Source organism: Ammospiza caudacuta, chromosome 18 (genome assembly GCF_027887145.1).
Source record: "Ammospiza caudacuta isolate bAmmCau1 chromosome 18, bAmmCau1.pri, whole genome shotgun sequence".
NCBI classification, from domain to species: Eukaryota; Metazoa; Chordata; class Aves; order Passeriformes; family Passerellidae; genus Ammospiza; species Ammospiza caudacuta.
This window is the reverse complement of record NC_080610.1, coordinates 4,814,262-4,831,586: the sequence shown is the minus strand read 5'-3', so window position 1 is coordinate 4,831,586 and position 17,325 is coordinate 4,814,262. Positions and strand designations below refer to the sequence as shown.

The window sequence follows — 17,325 nt, the reverse complement described above, 5'->3', positions numbered from 1 at the left end:
GTGGGCAGCCTTTGGATGACCTCCTGGGTAATCAGGCATCATTGCATGACTTTGCTCCTCAGAAGCACAGAGTTGTGAAAATCTAACACAGTTTCTCAGGGATATTCACTGTATGTCCTCAGCAACCTGATTCATTCTGGTCTGAAGGTGGGTGTTGTGGAGGGAAGAGCTCAAATATTTACAAAAAGTTTGACAGCTACTGTTGATTCCTGTAATTTTGTAGAATTTCAAAGAAAAATTGCCTTCTATTGTGAACAGTTGATAAAATGGTAATGTTTATCTAACATTAAATGCCAGCTCAGGTTGGTAGCTATTGCATTCATGATTTTAAGGAAGAAAATGACTTTCCTTCAGTTTTCAGGGGAGCTCTGTCCATGAGCTATTGCTGGGGACACTCAGCTAAAAGCAGTAGCTTGCACTGTTCTGGGCATTGTCATGCTCCAGAGGTGGGAACTGTGAGCACACCCTTTCCCCAGTGTTTGATTATACATTTGAAAAATGTCTGGTTACTGGTGAGACTCCAAATAAATCTCTGGCTCACAGCACAAAGTACCTGCATGGCTTGTACAGCACAACACAGCTCTGTTCCAGGGGATCTGGAGACATCCCTGTCAGGTAAGACACATGGTTAAAGCTTTTTTAGTGGACTTTAGATATACAGAATTATTTTAATAAAATAAAATACAATATGCACTTAGTAGTACTGTTAGCAAATTGTAACACTGCTGTAAAGAATACACACTAAACAAAATCTTCCATTTTAGGAAATACTACATAGTTCTTAGGAAAAGTCCTGAAAAGGGGTAATCACTGGTCGTTTAATTTGTCTGTATCACCCACAAAAATGTATCCAAGTATCTCACAAATGTTTAGTATTGATGATGATGAGGACACCCTGTTCTTAGAACTCAGAATTTGGGTTTATTCCTATTCCATTACTGCAAATCTCATGCACTGCAATGCCAGGGGAGGACATGTCTGGGACTCTGTTTGGAATCAGTCTGCAGTAGCCATGGTGGTTTCAAGCAGACTGTCTGGCCATGCTGAACTAGGCCACGGCACAGGGCTGAGCTCCTCAGGTGCAGGTGCTTGTGGTGATGGGGGCCCAGAGCAGGGGGATTGCCAGGGGACTCAGCTCCCTGACCTGCCTTAACTGGCAAAACCAGGAGTGTTCCTGTAAAAGCCAACACAAAAATGAGGAGCAAAGCTAAACAATCAAGCCAGTACTGGCAGTCATTGTATCTAAAGGGCACTTGAGCTCACTGGTTTGAAGTGTGCAGCCAGAGGAGCTTAGAGCTGACATTTCTGGGGACAGAGAGCACAGAAAGGCCTGGGCACAGGCTGTGGAGTCACAGCAAAGCTGCTCTCAGGAAAGCTGCTGGGTGCTTGAATTGTTTTAGTGGTCTCATGTGCCAGCTGCAGGTGTCTGTGCCCTGCAGAGAACCCACAGAGAGGGAAGGGAGCAGCAATCAGAGACCTTCCCTGGTGCTGAAATGAGAACCTGTAGTCCCAGATTCAGTAACAGCAGGCAATACCCTGCTGAAAGAGATGGGAAATGTAAAAACCCCTGGCTTTTTTTGGCGATTCATGGCATTTTCTCATGGAGTGTGTGTTGTAGGCCTGTGCTGGAGAACCTAAAGGACAGAAAAACTTCACTCATTCCAATTTCCACTGGTTGTTTTAATGCAAGACAGTGTAAGCAGTGCATCAAGTTATCCTTATTATTAATAAAAGAGGTTGCCTTTTTTGTGCCTCCTGAAGAATATTCCTTCTTGCCCTCTACCATGGGCAGCTGTGAGAAAGAATAATTCCTCTGGAGCTGCTGAGCCCACCCTGCCCTGACCTGGCACAACTGAGGCCAGAGCAGCTGTGCCTGCCTGGATCAGACCCTCCCCTCCTTTTCTGAAGGTACCTGGAAGAGCTTCAAGCTGAGGTGAGAGTTTCTTGTCACTCTGTGCACATTTTTGTTTACAGTATTGGAGCCTATAACTTTAAAAACATAGTTTAGAAGCAAGGTATGCTAAAACAAATCATTAAAATGGTTTTATTCATTCAAATTGCAAACTGTCTTGCAAAAAAAGAAATCCTGTGCTTTGGGCATATTAGCTTTGTGCGTAGCTGTCTCTTCCCTTCTGGGTTAATGCCATTAGCCAAATGTGATTTTCCCAGACTATTTTGTCCTTTGACACATTTCTCACTATGATTTTTATATTTTTTAATAGAAATGGTAGTAGTGAGAAACAAATTTACTCCCTGCTTTGAAACATGAAAAGATGGAATTAAAAGCTGCCATTTTCCAGAGCAGGACAGGATGATTTCCACCCCTTGGCCTTCTGAAGGAGTATAGGGACAGTGGAAATGAGTCTGTAGCTGCAAGAACAAAGAGCCACAACATTCTTAACCTTCTGGAAACTGTTAGAAAAAATTCAATGTGACCTCTGCCTGGGTGGGACACAAGAGTCCACAGGGAAGTCCTGTCTCCCATGGATGCAGCTGTCTTGTGTTCTGGTGCTCTGAGGACTGCTGGGCAATGGTTTGAAAGCTCAATCTGTGTAGAGTGTAAGTGCATTAATTCCAGTATTGACCTGGGACCATATTAATTATATCTGGGCCTTAATAATTGTTGGCTTCAAGCTAAAAAGGCAAATTGATTTCATTGATGTTAAAAATTTGCCTTGGTGCTAAAGGCAGAGACTTGCTGTACACACAGCATTTCCTTTGAAAGGATGAGTTTAACTGGGGTGTGGGGTGCCAATCCTGAGATGTTCATTTAAGTATTTGTAATGTGTATGAAGCAATTCCAAAAGACCTTCAGTATTTTTGTGACCAAGTCTGTGGTAGCTTTATTATGGAGTATTCCTGACTGCAAGCTCAGTCCAGGGAAATTGTTCATCAACTGTTCTTTGGTCCAGCCAATTGTTTTACTGACACCTACAGTGCTAATTAATTCCCAGCCTCATGAAACTCTTGTCTCTCATCCCAAAGCAGGGAATCAGCCCTCAGCACAGCCTGTGACTTTGGATTATTATATCTGCAACCAACTTTTTGTCAATAATGCAGCTTTGTAAGTAGAAAACCCCAATTAACAGTGGCTGTCCATACACAGACTTTAAATCTTGGCATTTGCAGAGGCAGCACATGGTCAGTACAGCCCAAGGGAATTCCTGTTGTGTTTGTAGTGTGATGGTTTCATGTTGTCAGGTGTAACAGGGCCAAAGAATTGCTGAGACAAAAGCTGACATGTGGGAGGGCCCCAGTAGTGTCCATATCTCAGAGTTCACCTGAGGCTTTGTTCCATTTCTGAGCTGTGTGTGTGAGATGAGAGCACTGATCCATGGAGAGGCTTTTTTGGGAACAGTTTATATTGTCTTTAAAGCATTGATCAGGCAGATACTTGGAACACACTACTTAAGGTCCAAATCAATTTCTTCTGGCCAGAGCAGTTCAGTGTGGATGGTCTTATTTCTCTATCTGAACAAGCTAATTATTTTGGGAATTCACTGAATTATCAGTGAATACCTGAATTATCAGGGAAGGCTGTGACAAGGCTGGACCTGGGTTAAAATGATGATTGTTACCAGGTTTTCCTGCAGTTCTGTAGGAGCAGCTGAGCCTGCACTGTGCTGCTCCAGTCTTTTAGCATGTTATTAAAGCTGCCTGGCCTCTCTTATTGAGTTGGATGCACTCTGGCACCAATATGTATCATGTACGAGTGCCTTATGTGTATAAAAGGCAGAGTTCCTCCAAGATCCTGCCTGGAGGGAATGAATCCAACTGACTCAATACTTTAAATCACATCTTTATAAGAGAGGAAATTCACCCTTTGGTTACATTATGGAAGAGAAGCATTTTAACTGTAATCACTCCTACAGGAAGAGTTTATCCTGTGTGTAAGGGTAATGCAGTTTGCAGTGTGACCGTGGGTTTGAATGGAAAAGCAGCCCTGACAAATAACCCCTTTTACAGACCTGATGCAGCTGCTTTGTAGCTACAATTCTGGACAGAAAACTCCCATGTGAGAACAAAACCCAAGTGAAAACAAATGAGACTTGCTGTGAAGCTGTCCCAGCCACCCTGTCACATCTTCCTTGGTGGCTGAGAATGGCCAGGGCTGTCCTGCTCATTTGTGTTATTTCTTTGCCCAGGCCTCCCGTTGAAGCCTCTTAAATTACACTCTTGTAATTGCAGACAGAAATTTGCAACATGTCAGTAGTGACCACCATTGAACTCCGAGTGAGTAAAATGCTACTGAAACTTCCCACCACTTCCATTGCCTTCAGCTCAAACCCTGAGGTGCTTTTGTTCCCTGTTCCAAGCAATTCCAATTAGGGACCAGAGCCCTCTCCTGTTGGAGAGGCCCCAGCACAGCTTTACCAAGGCTTTAACCTGGTAAAGGCTTTCTGACTTTGCTCTTAATCCCACGTTCAACAAATGTTTGCAGCAAAATTCATGTGAATTCCTGTTGTTAGATCAATTTGTCAGTATGGACAAATTGCTGGAGGGGTTAATTGTGAATCTTTCTAATATAATTAATTATTGATTAGTGTTTGATAGGCTGAGGTTTAAAAAAGAAAAGGAGAGAACATTATGAAGAAAACAAAAAGAGTTGGTGCCTTGTATCATAGGAAAATCTTGGTAATTTGGGCAATAACTCCTAGTGGAGAATTCCATACTTCCTAACTTTTCTTCTCCATTTTTCTGCTTGTGACCTGCAATACAGATGTGAAGCTGTAGCCAAATAACTTTTCAGGAGAAATTGAGCCAGAGTAAGTAAGGAAGAGAGCTCTGGGGTGCTGAAGGTCTCATGTAATCGCGTACCTTTACAGCCAGGCAACAACAGAGGGCAATAGATCTCTAGAAAAGATCGCGGCTGCAGAAGGGTTTCCAGTCGATCACGGTGATGGCGATTTCGGCAGCTCTTTGCACGGCCTCGCTGGGATCATCCAGACACCGCTGGAAGGTGTCCCTGTGCTCCAGCAGCGTCTTGCGGCCCTCCGGCAGCTCAGCCAGCAGGGTGAGGGCTTTGATTGCATTCAAACGCGCTTTGCTGGTTTCCTCAGCAACCAGCGTCAGTAAAGGTGGAATGGCTGCAGCACCCATGGCTGAGGATCTCCCTGGAGGGAAAAAAAGTGGCTTTGAAATGTGTAATGACATCTAATCATCATCCTCTTGGACTGACACGTTCCATTCCCTGCCTGGCTGCAGCTCTGAACATCTGAACAGCCCTGGAGGTGCAGTGCACAGAGGCAGAACATGCTCTTCTTTCAGAGACCAAGGTTGGCTCCCAGCTGTTTATTTTTAAGGAAAAAGATCTTTCATGGTTAACTTTATCTGCCTTGTACATTAGTATTTCATTTGCAACAAATTATCCAAAAATACATGAGGCACTAAATGATAGAATATGTTTTGGAGGGGGGTGAGGAGTGGAATTTGTTAGATGCCCTTAAGAACATCCTCCAGTCTTTCATTTCTAAAACACTTCAAAGACCGAGATCCACTCCTGAGTTGTCTTTGGAAGCCCGAGGAAGGTTTGCAGAGGAGGACTGGAACACAACTGCTGTTATTGAGTCTTTTACGTCTAATTACTCATTCATCACACTGGAAATTTAGCAGTTAGTATTTTCTGTGTCATGTAAGTTACTTGGGAGAGCTACAGACCTTATTAATATTCATTGCTCTCCCAGCTGTGAGAGAGGAGCTGCCTCTAATCCCAGAGTGTTTCCAGAGAGCAGCGCTCCTGTGCTGAGCACTGTGATTGAGCACAGCTCCAGTTTTCTGGATCTCTGTGTGGTCTGGACTGGAGTGGAAAATGTTCCCCCTCTGGAGGGAAATGATGCAGGTGAGGTAGATAAATAACTTCTTGACCTACTTAGGGGAATGAAATGTGAAATATCCTGTCCCCACCAGGCACTGTGACGAAGCAGCAACAGTGCTAAAGTCAGTGGTAAAGAAATGTCCCAGTCCTAATTTCTTGACGAGCATCAACACTGTCAGAAACTGAGGACTTGGGGAGTGTGAGAGAGCAAATGTTTTGTTACTTTAGTTGCCCCAGAATTGGATTTCCAGGAGGTACCCCAACAGAATTGCCTCTGTGTCTCACCCTGAGGTGTAACAAGAGCGAACATCAGCGCTCCCGCTGAGTTCACTTGGACTGCGGGCTGCGCGTCCTCCAGCAGGCTCAGCAGCACAGGAATCACCTCTTCCTCAAACACGGCGATTTTCCCCTCGGCATGGGAGCTGCGCAGAGAGGATGGGTAAAGCGAGTGAGCCCCTGAGCTGTGCCTGCTGCCCCTGCAGCCCCTGGGCCTCTGGGCACGCCTGGAGCCGCAGCCCGGTGCCACCAGCACTGCCACAGCCCCTGTGCCCCCTGGAGGGACTGTCCTGCCCCCGGGCACCGAGGGGTGCCTGTGCCTGCTGGACCCACCTGCGGACACGGGCCTGAGGACACCACACCCACCTGCCTGCACGGGCTTCACTATATTCTAGGGTATTTTTGGGTGATACCTGGATTTTTTAAAAAGCTTTCTATGGTACACGGGACACTGATGGGCAGCTGCATGTAACAGAGTGTAGGATTAAAGGTGTTGCTGGTCCTAAGTGTAACAGAGTTACAAACTTGGCTGGTGAAGCCTCTAGAGATTTAAAACCCTGCTAAATCACAGGGCTAAAATGAATTCTTCTCCCAGATCACCTTTCTCTCTTTCTTTCCAGCCTCTCTAATGAGAAGAATATTTAATGTGGCCCAGCCATTGCAGGGACCTAGAACATAGCTCAGGTCCATATTTCAGTTGTATGTTGCTTTCTTTCTGTGGCTCATGTTAATGATACTCTTTTCCTCTCATACCTCTATTATAGGACATGAGGAAATCTGTAGTGCCAGTTGATATGTAAACTACATCAACTGCAGACCTTTTTAAATTAGACATTTGTTGAACACTTATATTTTCTGATTGCAGTACAGTGGACTTAAGTTATTCCTTCAATCCATTCTCTGATACACAAATTTAATATAAAGATTGCTTTTTCTGATCCATCACTGAGGTATGTGGCAGCCTGTGGCAGAAAACTATTTCTGTCTTCAATCCTAGTGAAAGTTTCCAAGGACCTCTAATTTTCTGAGAGAGAGCACTTTTCAAAAAACATAAGGGAGATTCTCCCTACCTCCATAGTGGTCAGAGTTCTGTTTCTACAAGATTTTTCATGTAAGATTTTTTTTCCTAGCAGTGCTGTTCCAGGAAAAAAAATCCCGATTCCACTGCCAATACTGAAAACAAACAGAAGGAGAAGGAATGACTGATGAGCATCTGCTTTCTTCAGTGATTTATGGCAGTTAGGAATTCTTTAAGCCCCATGTGTCCTATTTTGTTTTACCCATGTGTGCATTCAGGCTGATAGTGCTTTACATGTGAAATGTGGCAGCTTCAGTGTGTAGTGGAGCACAGCTGTAAATGAATGGCATTTATTTACTGCTGGAATTAGTTCTGAATTTACTCCTGAATTTATTCCTGAAAGAATTAGTTCTTTCTTGGACTTAAGCATTAGAGATGTTTCTTTACCTGATTTCTAAGAGGACCCAGGCTGCTTTGCTCCTGATGGCTGAGTAGGGGTGTGAGAGCTTTTCCTTCAGCACAGGGACAGCACCAGCTGCCAGGGCTTCAGAAACCTCCACACGGAGGCAGTTGGAGAGGGTACCCAGGATCAGCTCCTGGATCTCATCCAACTCTGTCTCCAACTTCAGGACCAGTGGGGGAATCAAACCAGCCTGCAGGACACCACCAGCCCCTGCAGAGGGACAGGAAGGGACATGGGTGAGAGCTGAGTGCAGCTACTATTGCTACCTGCACCTGGAATTGCTTCAGAGGATCAAAACACACGTGGGAACTCATTTCCTTACCCAGAAGTGGAATTGAGAGATGGAAAGTACTCCAACATCCCTTGTTTATAAATGTATCTCAGCATTGCTTCTTTGGGAAGCTTCCCCAAAACTCCTCTAAAGAAATCAATACCAGGTAATAACCAACATGACAATTGCTTTGATGTTCCCAGTTTCTCTGTGATATTTCTCCCAAAATTATCCTTGCAAGGAAAAGATAGGAAATATATATCAATTACAAAGTGACCTCCTATGCAGCCTGTCTAACTGTTCTCAACATGAGCAGATGCCAAGACAGACAGAGATGTTGGCCTTTAGAGCTCGTTCTTTTATTCTCATGGTGGTTTCTGGTGGGGGGAAGTCAAGATTCTGGGAACTGTCTGCTTCCTCACACATTTCTTTGTAGTAGTTCTGTCAAGGCAAAAATTTAAATTCTGAACTTTCCAGCAGTCAGTACTCTTGCACTGGCTCCTAAAATATAACATCAAAGGTAGAGAGATCATAATTTGCCCAGCAAGTGATGCCTTTGCTATGAGCAAGAGTCTGATTTGTACCATTTCTCACCCTTTACTAAGTCAACACTCACCAGCAATGCCAGGGGAAAGCAGAATGTACTGTCCACGAGTAACTATGTGAAAACAAAATTCTCCAGCTTGTCTTGTTGCTAAGACTGATTCTTTGGTTGCTATGAGAAATGTGGCTCCTTTCAAAGTGATTCATATGTGGTTAGATAAGGAAGTTTTGTGGATAAGAGTCATCAAGGTATTTTCAAATGGATCTTCACAGCAGAGACAAGTGGGAAAGACATTTTCATGACCCTTGGTAGTGCATAAGAAAAATCCCTCACCTTGATAATTGGGTGAAAAACAGGATTCTAATCTAGAGGTTATTCTGTTGTACATATTTCTGAGACTTTGCTAATACTGAACAACTTCTTATGGTACTGACTCATTAGGATCCACGTTACAATGCCAAGGCCAAGAAATGCCTTGGGGTGATATTACAGCTTTACTACCTGTGCTGCATTTGGAGGTCAGTTTCTGTGAGAATTCAAATAAATAAGGCAAACCAGTTCCAAGACAATACACACTGAAGGCTAACAACATTTTACAAACAAGGATTTCTCTTTGTGCCAGAAAGGCAAAGCAGGAAAAGAAAGTGAAATAATGTTCTTTGAAGCTGTGGCTCTGTGTGTCACTGCACAGGGGAGTTGCTGCTTTCACTGTGAAAAAAACCCAGCCAACCCTATATTGTTCCCTGGAGGAACAAAAGAAACTTATCAAAGAGTAACTCCAGCCCATTGATTCTGTTCCTGCAGAAGGATGTGATAAAGGACACCTGCACTATGGCTCTGCAGAGGACTCTGGTGGAGGGCCCCTGGGAAGGAGCCCCAGCTCATCCATGACCAGCACCACCCCCCTGGACAAGGATTGCTGGGGTTTGGGTTGCACATTGTAGGTACAGAAAGGTTTTGGCAGGTTAGAAATATGGCTGGGAAATTCTCCATGCCTTATAGAATGCCAGGCAGTAGGGAACCCACTAGTGAACTGCTCCCAAGGAAGCAGACTAAAGCACTTAAATCATATCCAGAATTCCTTCAGCCACACTTCCCAACAGTCTTTTGAAATGGCCTATGAAATACAAGATTTTTCAAATGCAATTTTTAAAACTCCTCCCGAAGTTTTTCATGAAAACAAACTGTATGGCCTGAGTGCATGGAATTGGGATCCCCAGACTGCTCACAGTCACTATATGCACTTCTAAATTCTGGGTGGAAATCAGTACAGAGTGTCAGTTTGGGAGGTACAGTTTCAGAGGAAGAGCAGTAAATCAGCTGTGACAGCCTCAGGCTCACACTGCCTGTCACAAGCACCTGTGTGTAGCTTTGACTCACATGGATCCCAGTGCTCCTTGGGGCAGTCCATAAGCAAATCCTTTTGCACAGTGCAGACACACTCTGGTTTGAGCCCAGAGAAACCACTGCTTGATTTAACCTAACTCCATCTGTCTGTAACAACTGCTGCTGTAGCATTCCCTCTGCCTCCCTTGTGCTGGGAGATGTGCTTGGCTCTTTCCTGTTTTTTGTGCTTGCTTTCAATACTTACTAGCCATTTTTAACTCACCATGTCAAGTTTCATTTTCACTTTGCTGGAATTCCCTCTTTTTCAGGACTTCCTTGCTAAGTTCTCTCAACCAACATTCATGTTTCACTTCTTTCTGTCTGAGTGTTTCAATTATCTTTAATGTATTCCACCAATACATTCATGCAGCCAGGGCTGCTTTCACTTGCCCTTGGTTTTATTCCTTCCAGTTAATGTTTATTGACCTTCTTTGCCTCAGTCATCCCTCATTCATTGCACTTCATGTCTTCTTTGGGTGCTGGCCTTGCTGTGGCACTGCAGTTTTGGGTGTGAAACCCAGCAAAGCCACTTTGTGTCACTTTGTGTCACTTTGTGTCTGTGTCCATAAGCTGCTAAGGTACAGTGTTGTCTACAACAGCTTTGATTTTGTACAGCCATTAACCAATATTTATTCTGGGGCTCCTGATCTCATTTTGTCTGAGCACTTGGGATGTTCTAATGTTTTTTTTTTTTTAATTGATTTTGTTTTACCAGGCTGGGTTTCTGTACCAGGAGCTTTCTTGTCTACTGTTTTTGTCAAGTGGTCTGAGCTCAAATGCTGTCGTGCTATGAGACAGCTTCCCAGATATAAATATAGAAATAAAGATAAATTGTTTGACCTTGTCAAAAGTCTCAGTGTGGTGAAGAGAAAGAGGGTGGAGAGGAAAGGCCATCATCAACAACAAAAAGAGACTACCTAACACTGGGACTGAAATTTCCACGTGGAAATTTGTCATGATTTTCCCAGGGGAACCACAGGTTGAAAGGTCGAGGGAGGGAAAAGGGAGGAGGCAAAATCAGTGGCAAGTTGTCTGGGATCACTTGTAAAGGAGAGAGGTCTCAGATCCTTGGATCTTAGAGGGTGAGCAATAGGAGGGGAAGGTAAGCTGGGGTTTGGATAGTCCTGTACTGAAAAATACAGTGGCATCCTCAGGATATTGACTTTTTCATTAAAACACTGCCCTTTCAAAGGGGTTTGTCTGTTGCAGAGAGTGTTCTAGATACCCTGGGCCCAGTGAAGTAGCTGGGGAAAATGTTTTCAAAATGCAAATAGTTGCATTTGCAGCTGCATAGTTAACGTCATTATTGATCTGTTTTTCTGAGAACTTGTAATCTTCCCTTGGGCTGCTTTTTATCTGAGCACTCATCTCTTCCTTCTCATAACTGTCTGGCCACTCTCATCCTCCCTTTCCTGATTTTTTTTCAAACAGGCCCAAAGAGGAGTTGCCATTTATTCAGTTCTCTCAGTATGGCTGCAGGGCATGTAAACAAGTTCAATTTAGTAGAAGATGAAGGAGTTATTTACAGTACATAAGAACGGTGTTTTGTTTTGGTTTTCAATTACATAAATCCAATCATATTGCAAATCCTTTTCCTTGAAAATGTTGGTTTTCAACTCAAAATGGTCTGGTCTGAAGCATGTGCCTCATACATGGCCACAAAGTGATGATTGGTGTAATAGAACACAGAAAAATAATAGGGAAACACAGATTCTTTGTTGGCACCTTGGAGGTGTCTCTGCCATGGTCACACAAGGATTTGAAATGCTCAGTACAGGAATTGTGCTTAGGAAGGGACACAGAGGAAAAGCAAAGCAGAGGCAGGGGAAGGGAATCTGCTGCCTGGCACCACAGGCAGCTGGCACTGCCCTGGGGGAGCTGGCACAGCCCTGGGGGAGCTGGGACAGCCTGGGGGAGCTGGGACAGCTCTGGGGGAGCTGGCACTGCCCTGGGGGAGCTGGCACTGCCATGGGGGAGCTGGGACAGCTCTGGGGGGAGCTGGAACAGCTCTGGGGGAGCTGGCACTGCCCTGGGGAGCTGGCACTGCCCTGGGGGAGCTGGCACTGCCCTGGGGGAGCTGGCATGGCCCTGGAGAGCTGGCACAGCCCTGGGGGAGCTGGCACTGCCCTGGAGAGCTGGCACTGCCCTGGGGGAGCTGGCACTGCCCTGGGGAGCTGGGACAGCCTGGGGGAGCTGGCACTGCCGTGGAGAGCTGGCACTGCCCTGGGGGAGCTGGCATGGCCCTGGGGGAGCTGGGACAGCCTGGGGGAGCTGGCACTGCCCTGGGGAGCTGGCACTGCCCTGGGGGAGCTGGCACTGCCCTGGGGAGCTGGGACAGCCTGGAGAGCTGGCACTGCCCTGGGGGAGCTGGCACTGCCCTGGGGGAGCTGGGACAGCTCTGGGGGAACTGGCACTGCCCTGGGGGAGCTGGCACTGCCCGGGGGAGCTGGGACAGCTCTGGGGGAACTGGCACTGCCCAGGGGAGCTGGGACTGCCCTGGGGGAGCTGGCATGGCCCTGGGGAGCTGGGACAGCCCTGGGGGAGCTGGGACAGCCTGGGGGAGCCACTGGCTGAGGAGCCAAGTGATCCTGCCTAAACTCCCAGAGCAGCAGCTCTCTTGCTTCCCTGCAATGGTTAATCAGCATTTCAGAGGCAAGAAAGGGTTTGCTACCCTTGTGAGTGCCCCCATACATGACAGACACTGGCTAACAGTGCTGGGTGATGCCTCCTTGGTGCCAAGAGTGACACTGTGAGTGACAGCTGAGCACAGGGGGTGCTGCCCCTGCACACCTTCCTTAATGACTCCTTGCTCACTACTGTTTAAATGGAAAAAATATAATTTATTCTGGGAAAATCTCTGAGTCACCTGTCACAAGAGCACAGTTTATGAACCTTGTAGTAGCTTATTTAATGCATTTTGATTCTCAGTGCTCCCAGCATTGTGGCTGTGTCGGGGAGCAGAGTGAATATAAAACTGGAAATGCTCTAAACCTGGGCTGAACTTTCTGGTGAGCTTGGAGCAGGAGGCAGACCACATTCCATGAGTTACAGCTCACCTGCTAGAACAGCTTCACCAAGATTCCTACCTGAAGAGGATAATTCTCTTGACCTCTTTGAAAATCAGAATATTTTGCTCTTCTTTGCAAGAATAGTTCTCTGTCTGTCCATGACAATTGAACAGGAACAAACAGCAGAGTCCCAAAGGAGGGCTGTGCCCACAGACAGAGGCCACCTCTCATCTGCAAGGACTGAGGGCTGGGAAGTCTCTGTTTATGTCAACTGAAGAGCCACTGGGATATTAAGAGAACTGAGGAAAACACTGCAGAGGTTGGATCAGACTAGAAATAGTAAACAGTTCTGGATCAAACCATTTCAAATGGAGGCATTGGCTGGAGGCATTTATCTCAGGAGAGCCCTGGGGATTCACCAGGTACAAAATCACGACCTCAACTGTAGTGTCTGCCAGATCTTCATTAAAAATACAAGAGCATTATAAAACTCTATAAGCTTTATAAAACCATGATGTGATCTGCTTTTGAAGCCAATGAGAATTTTTCCAATACTCAGGATTTTGGGATGCTGTCTGAATTAAAGATATCACAGAAATTAAGGTTATAAAAATATTAAAAAGTCAGCAGTACCCTGCAGGAGCACATAATGTGGCTGCCTCTGGGGATGATTTAAAAACCCAAAATGTTTCCAGCATTAACAAGGAACAGGAAAGATTGGTCTGATAAACAAGAGGTTCCTAAGCCTCAGTAAAGAATGAAAGAGATTCCTGCATATCTTGTTTTTGTTTTTAGAAACTTTGTTTGGACTGTGTGCAATTGTAATATCAAAGCACCACTGAAAAAAATTAACATAGAAACTACATCTGATATATCTGCATTATCTCCTCTGGTGTAATTTAGAAATCCAAGAAACAGGTTACTTAAAAAAAAAATTGTCATTTTGATAGTAATTAAGACTACCTGTGACCACCTGCTTGAAAGGAGTGTGTTTAATTATTTAAATAATTCATGGCCAATGAAAAGAGGAATAATATCTAAACAATTAAAAAATTTTAGAACAGAATGTATTCTATCATATCTCTAAAAACTCTGAGAATGAATTAGATAGAATAGACTTGTGTTTCACATAGAAATTATCCAAAATGAGAAATAAACCCTGTGCTCTGCTTTTGTACAAGAACTAGGTACAGCCCAAGATCAATAACTGACCAAGACCAGACCCCTCATTCTGACTGAGGGCAGTGTCAGATCCTTCAGTGGGAAATCCCCCAAAACAAAGATGGAAATAATGAAATGTGTTCTCTGTTGTGACAGTGCATAATCCAGAACTGTGGATTGCTGCTCATTCATGTGCAATCTGAAGGCAGTCTCCACAATGAAAGCAACTTTTCCTTCTTTTACTGAAACTACATTGACTTGTTATATACAAGAAAGCAAACAATCAAAATGAAGGGGAAATAATTTTTTCCTAGCTCAAGTTGTTGATAGTCTGCCTGTAAATTACAGGATAAGCTGTGCTATCTTTTGCAGGGGTTTTATTTAGCCCTTTGGAACTCCAGGTGCTTGCACCTCCCTTTTAAGTAAATTTCTATATTTCCTAAATTTGTAACTTCATCTATAGACACCCTCACAGTCATCCTCGGTATCCAAATGTGTGAATGTACACAAACAGCATTCATATCACTGATCTTCCATGCAGATTGATCACACAAATTGGAAAATTGCTTGGTTTTTATTTCTCTGACAAAATATAATTTTTTACAAAATAATAAAAATAAAAGAAAAAATTAAAAAAATTCACCCAGAGGGTTGGAGGTTTTTTCCTTGCTCTTTTAGATGAAGAAGGAAATGTCACCCTGAAATTTATTAATTTCCTCTACAGGGAAGACTTTGCCAAAATACATGGAGGAAGGAAAACAATTTGACATGGGCGCTAGTCCTGCCAAAGTCCTCAGATCAATAAGTGTAGAGAAAATTAAAGCCTTAGGATAACTACTCCCAAAAAGCTGAGCCCCAGCCACTGAGGCTATCCCAATTCTGATTTTCCAAGTGAGAATTTGTCCTTGTTTTGTGCTGCTCAGTGATGGGCATGTGCAGCTCTGAGATGAGTTTGAGAGGGAGCAGTGCAGCCTTTAACCATAACAGACTCTTGAATTTCAGTTTCCACCAGTACCCACTGGGACATACAACATTCACAGAGGGCACTGGATTTACTGTGCCTGACAGAAATCATTCTGAAGAGAACCTGGACTGGCACATCCACAAAACTGACTTAAATCTTGGATTTTGTACTTCATACCAAGCACGTACATCAAGTGTTTCCAGCTCCTGTAGCAAGTTTCAGTCACAGAAAAATTGATGCTGTAAGGTGAACATGACATTATCAGTTTGACAAACATTCATATGGTTATTACTTCCATTGTGGCAATTTTTAGAGATTCCTGTGGAGAAAGGTCTGTCCTGTCACAGAGGTTTGTAAAGATGTGTGAGAGCTCATTTCCTCCAGAGATTATTGTCTGGCTGGCTGGGGAGGAGGGAGGCAAACATTTGTTTCAGGCAAGTCAGTTGAACAGCTGAGAAACAATTCAGAGCCATTTTTCACTAATAAAAAGATTTTAAAACTTTAAAGTCCAACTGTCTTACAAGCCCCTAATGTGAGAGCAATGCACAATTTCTAGTTTTCAGAAGTTCTGCTGAGAAAATAGGTTGAAAGAAAAAGAAATCTTTCCTCTTTTGGGGCAGAGTGCCAAATAATTAAAGCAAAATGAATGAAGTTCAAGAAAGAGTTTTCTCAACTATCTTAAATTTCTATACCTGGAAGTTACACCTCTGCAACTGGAATTCTGCATTACAAAATGGCATCACACAGCCAAGTGACCATTAGAACATCTTGGTTATCTTTAAGGTTCACCTTCTGTAACCAGTGAATTAACCCCACACATGCTCAGGCATTAAAGAACATTTTTTTCAGTTTTGTTCCTTAGGAGAAATGTGTCATTAAGATGGTGAAAGTATTCTCTGAACTTCCATAGTACAATTAAATGGCAATCCATCAGAAACAGAGGTATATGAATGAGAATGTTTATATAGAGATTTGATTATACCACTGTCAAACATTAAAAATGAGAGGCTTAAAGCAACCAAATATCTAGAATTAATTATGTGTCAGATTCTGAAGAATTTTGTCCTGAAAATTAACATAAACTTGCTTTGAAGATATGAATCATTGCACAGACTGAAAACTGAACAGACTGAAAGACTGCAAATAGTGGTAGAAGAAAACAGGAAGAAATTAATGGGAACATGAATTCAGGCTCATTGTGTAAGCACTTCTTTTTTACATTTTCTCCATTGTTAGAAGGGCAGGGGATATGTGTTATGTGTTATATGATATATTATTTCAAAAATTACCTGATAGAAATTTCAAAGAAAGTTGAACTGGAGAAATTGTAGTGCTGACAAATCCACTGCTTGTATTTGCTGGTCAGGCCTGCTGGCAAAGCTGCAATAAGACAATTTTATCCTACAGTTCACTCTGCTTCCACTGATGCCAAGTGAGCACAACTGACTGGTGAGAACTGATAAAAGCTCCTGAAAAGAAGAATACACTACTACAGGTGGGTGAAATCCTTTTCTGCTTCAGATGCTCTGGCTTGGCAATTTTGTTTGTAATGAGAGCAGAAGAAACAGATCTTGATTGGAACCACAGGCCCAGATGGCTGCACAACATGAGTGGAGCTGGGTGGAGGAGCAGATTGAGCCTCCCCTCTCAATTCCATGTTTTCCATGGGAAGCCATGTTCTTAAGGGAAAACTGCTTTCTGTACTCCATGAAAATTGCATTCTGCTCAGACTGAGGCTCTACAATAGTGCCTTCCAGTGTTTTTTAGCCTATATTTTATTTCAAGCAGTGAAAAATTCAAAAACCCTAATTGAATACGAGCCTGCCAAGGTGTGGGCTGCTTTGAGGATGATTTGTTTTTTAAAGTACCTCCCCAGTAAATGCTGGGCACAACAGCAAAATGAAGCTGTTACTTAACCTGAACCAAAATATTAGGTCTAGCTTCTGTAAACATGCCAGATTAAGCATAGGCACTTCAACAGTACCACTTATGTGCTTATCTATTAGAACATTATTTACAGAGGATTCAAAACACTGCTAAACAGAAACAGAGAACACACTTTGTGTCTAGTTTGTACTTTCTATAGGTGGGCTGGTAGATAGATGGGAAACTCTCAGAGTTTCTGTAGAGGCAAAACCACCTGTGGGACTGGTGTTGAGTAAGTGGACAATTATCCAAACCAATTACTTAGTCCTGACTGCAATATTACAAATTTTTAAAGAACTGGACTGGCATTTGAAGCCCCCATAGTAAAGCTACCTGGATGTTCCCAGCTCTTCTTCCATAGGTTTCCAGAATTACCTTTGTGTCCTCAAAAAAAATTGTCCCCATTTTAATTTTTTTAACTACCAAATATTTTCTGTGTATCAGACACAAGGAGGTTATAGAACACATAAATAACAGTGCCTGATGAAATTGT

The 17,325-nt window shown here is 43.6% G+C and overlaps 1 protein-coding gene across 1 annotated transcript in view; it reads right to left on the bottom strand.

Annotated features, from left to right (window-relative positions):
• Nucleotides 1–4,854: 4,854 nt before the first annotated feature.
• Nucleotides 4,855–17,325, bottom strand: part of RSPH14 (radial spoke head 14 homolog) — a 72,043-nt gene continuing 59,572 nt past the window's right edge. Inside the window, exons 4-6 of the mRNA XM_058816460.1 lie at nucleotides 7,557–7,782; nucleotides 6,101–6,237; nucleotides 4,855–5,114 (exon numbers count right to left, since the gene is read on the bottom strand). Of these exons, the coding sequence (XP_058672443.1) occupies nucleotides 4,855–5,114; nucleotides 6,101–6,237; nucleotides 7,557–7,782 (623 nt within the window). The remainder of the gene's footprint in view (nucleotides 5,115–6,100; nucleotides 6,238–7,556; nucleotides 7,783–17,325) is intronic.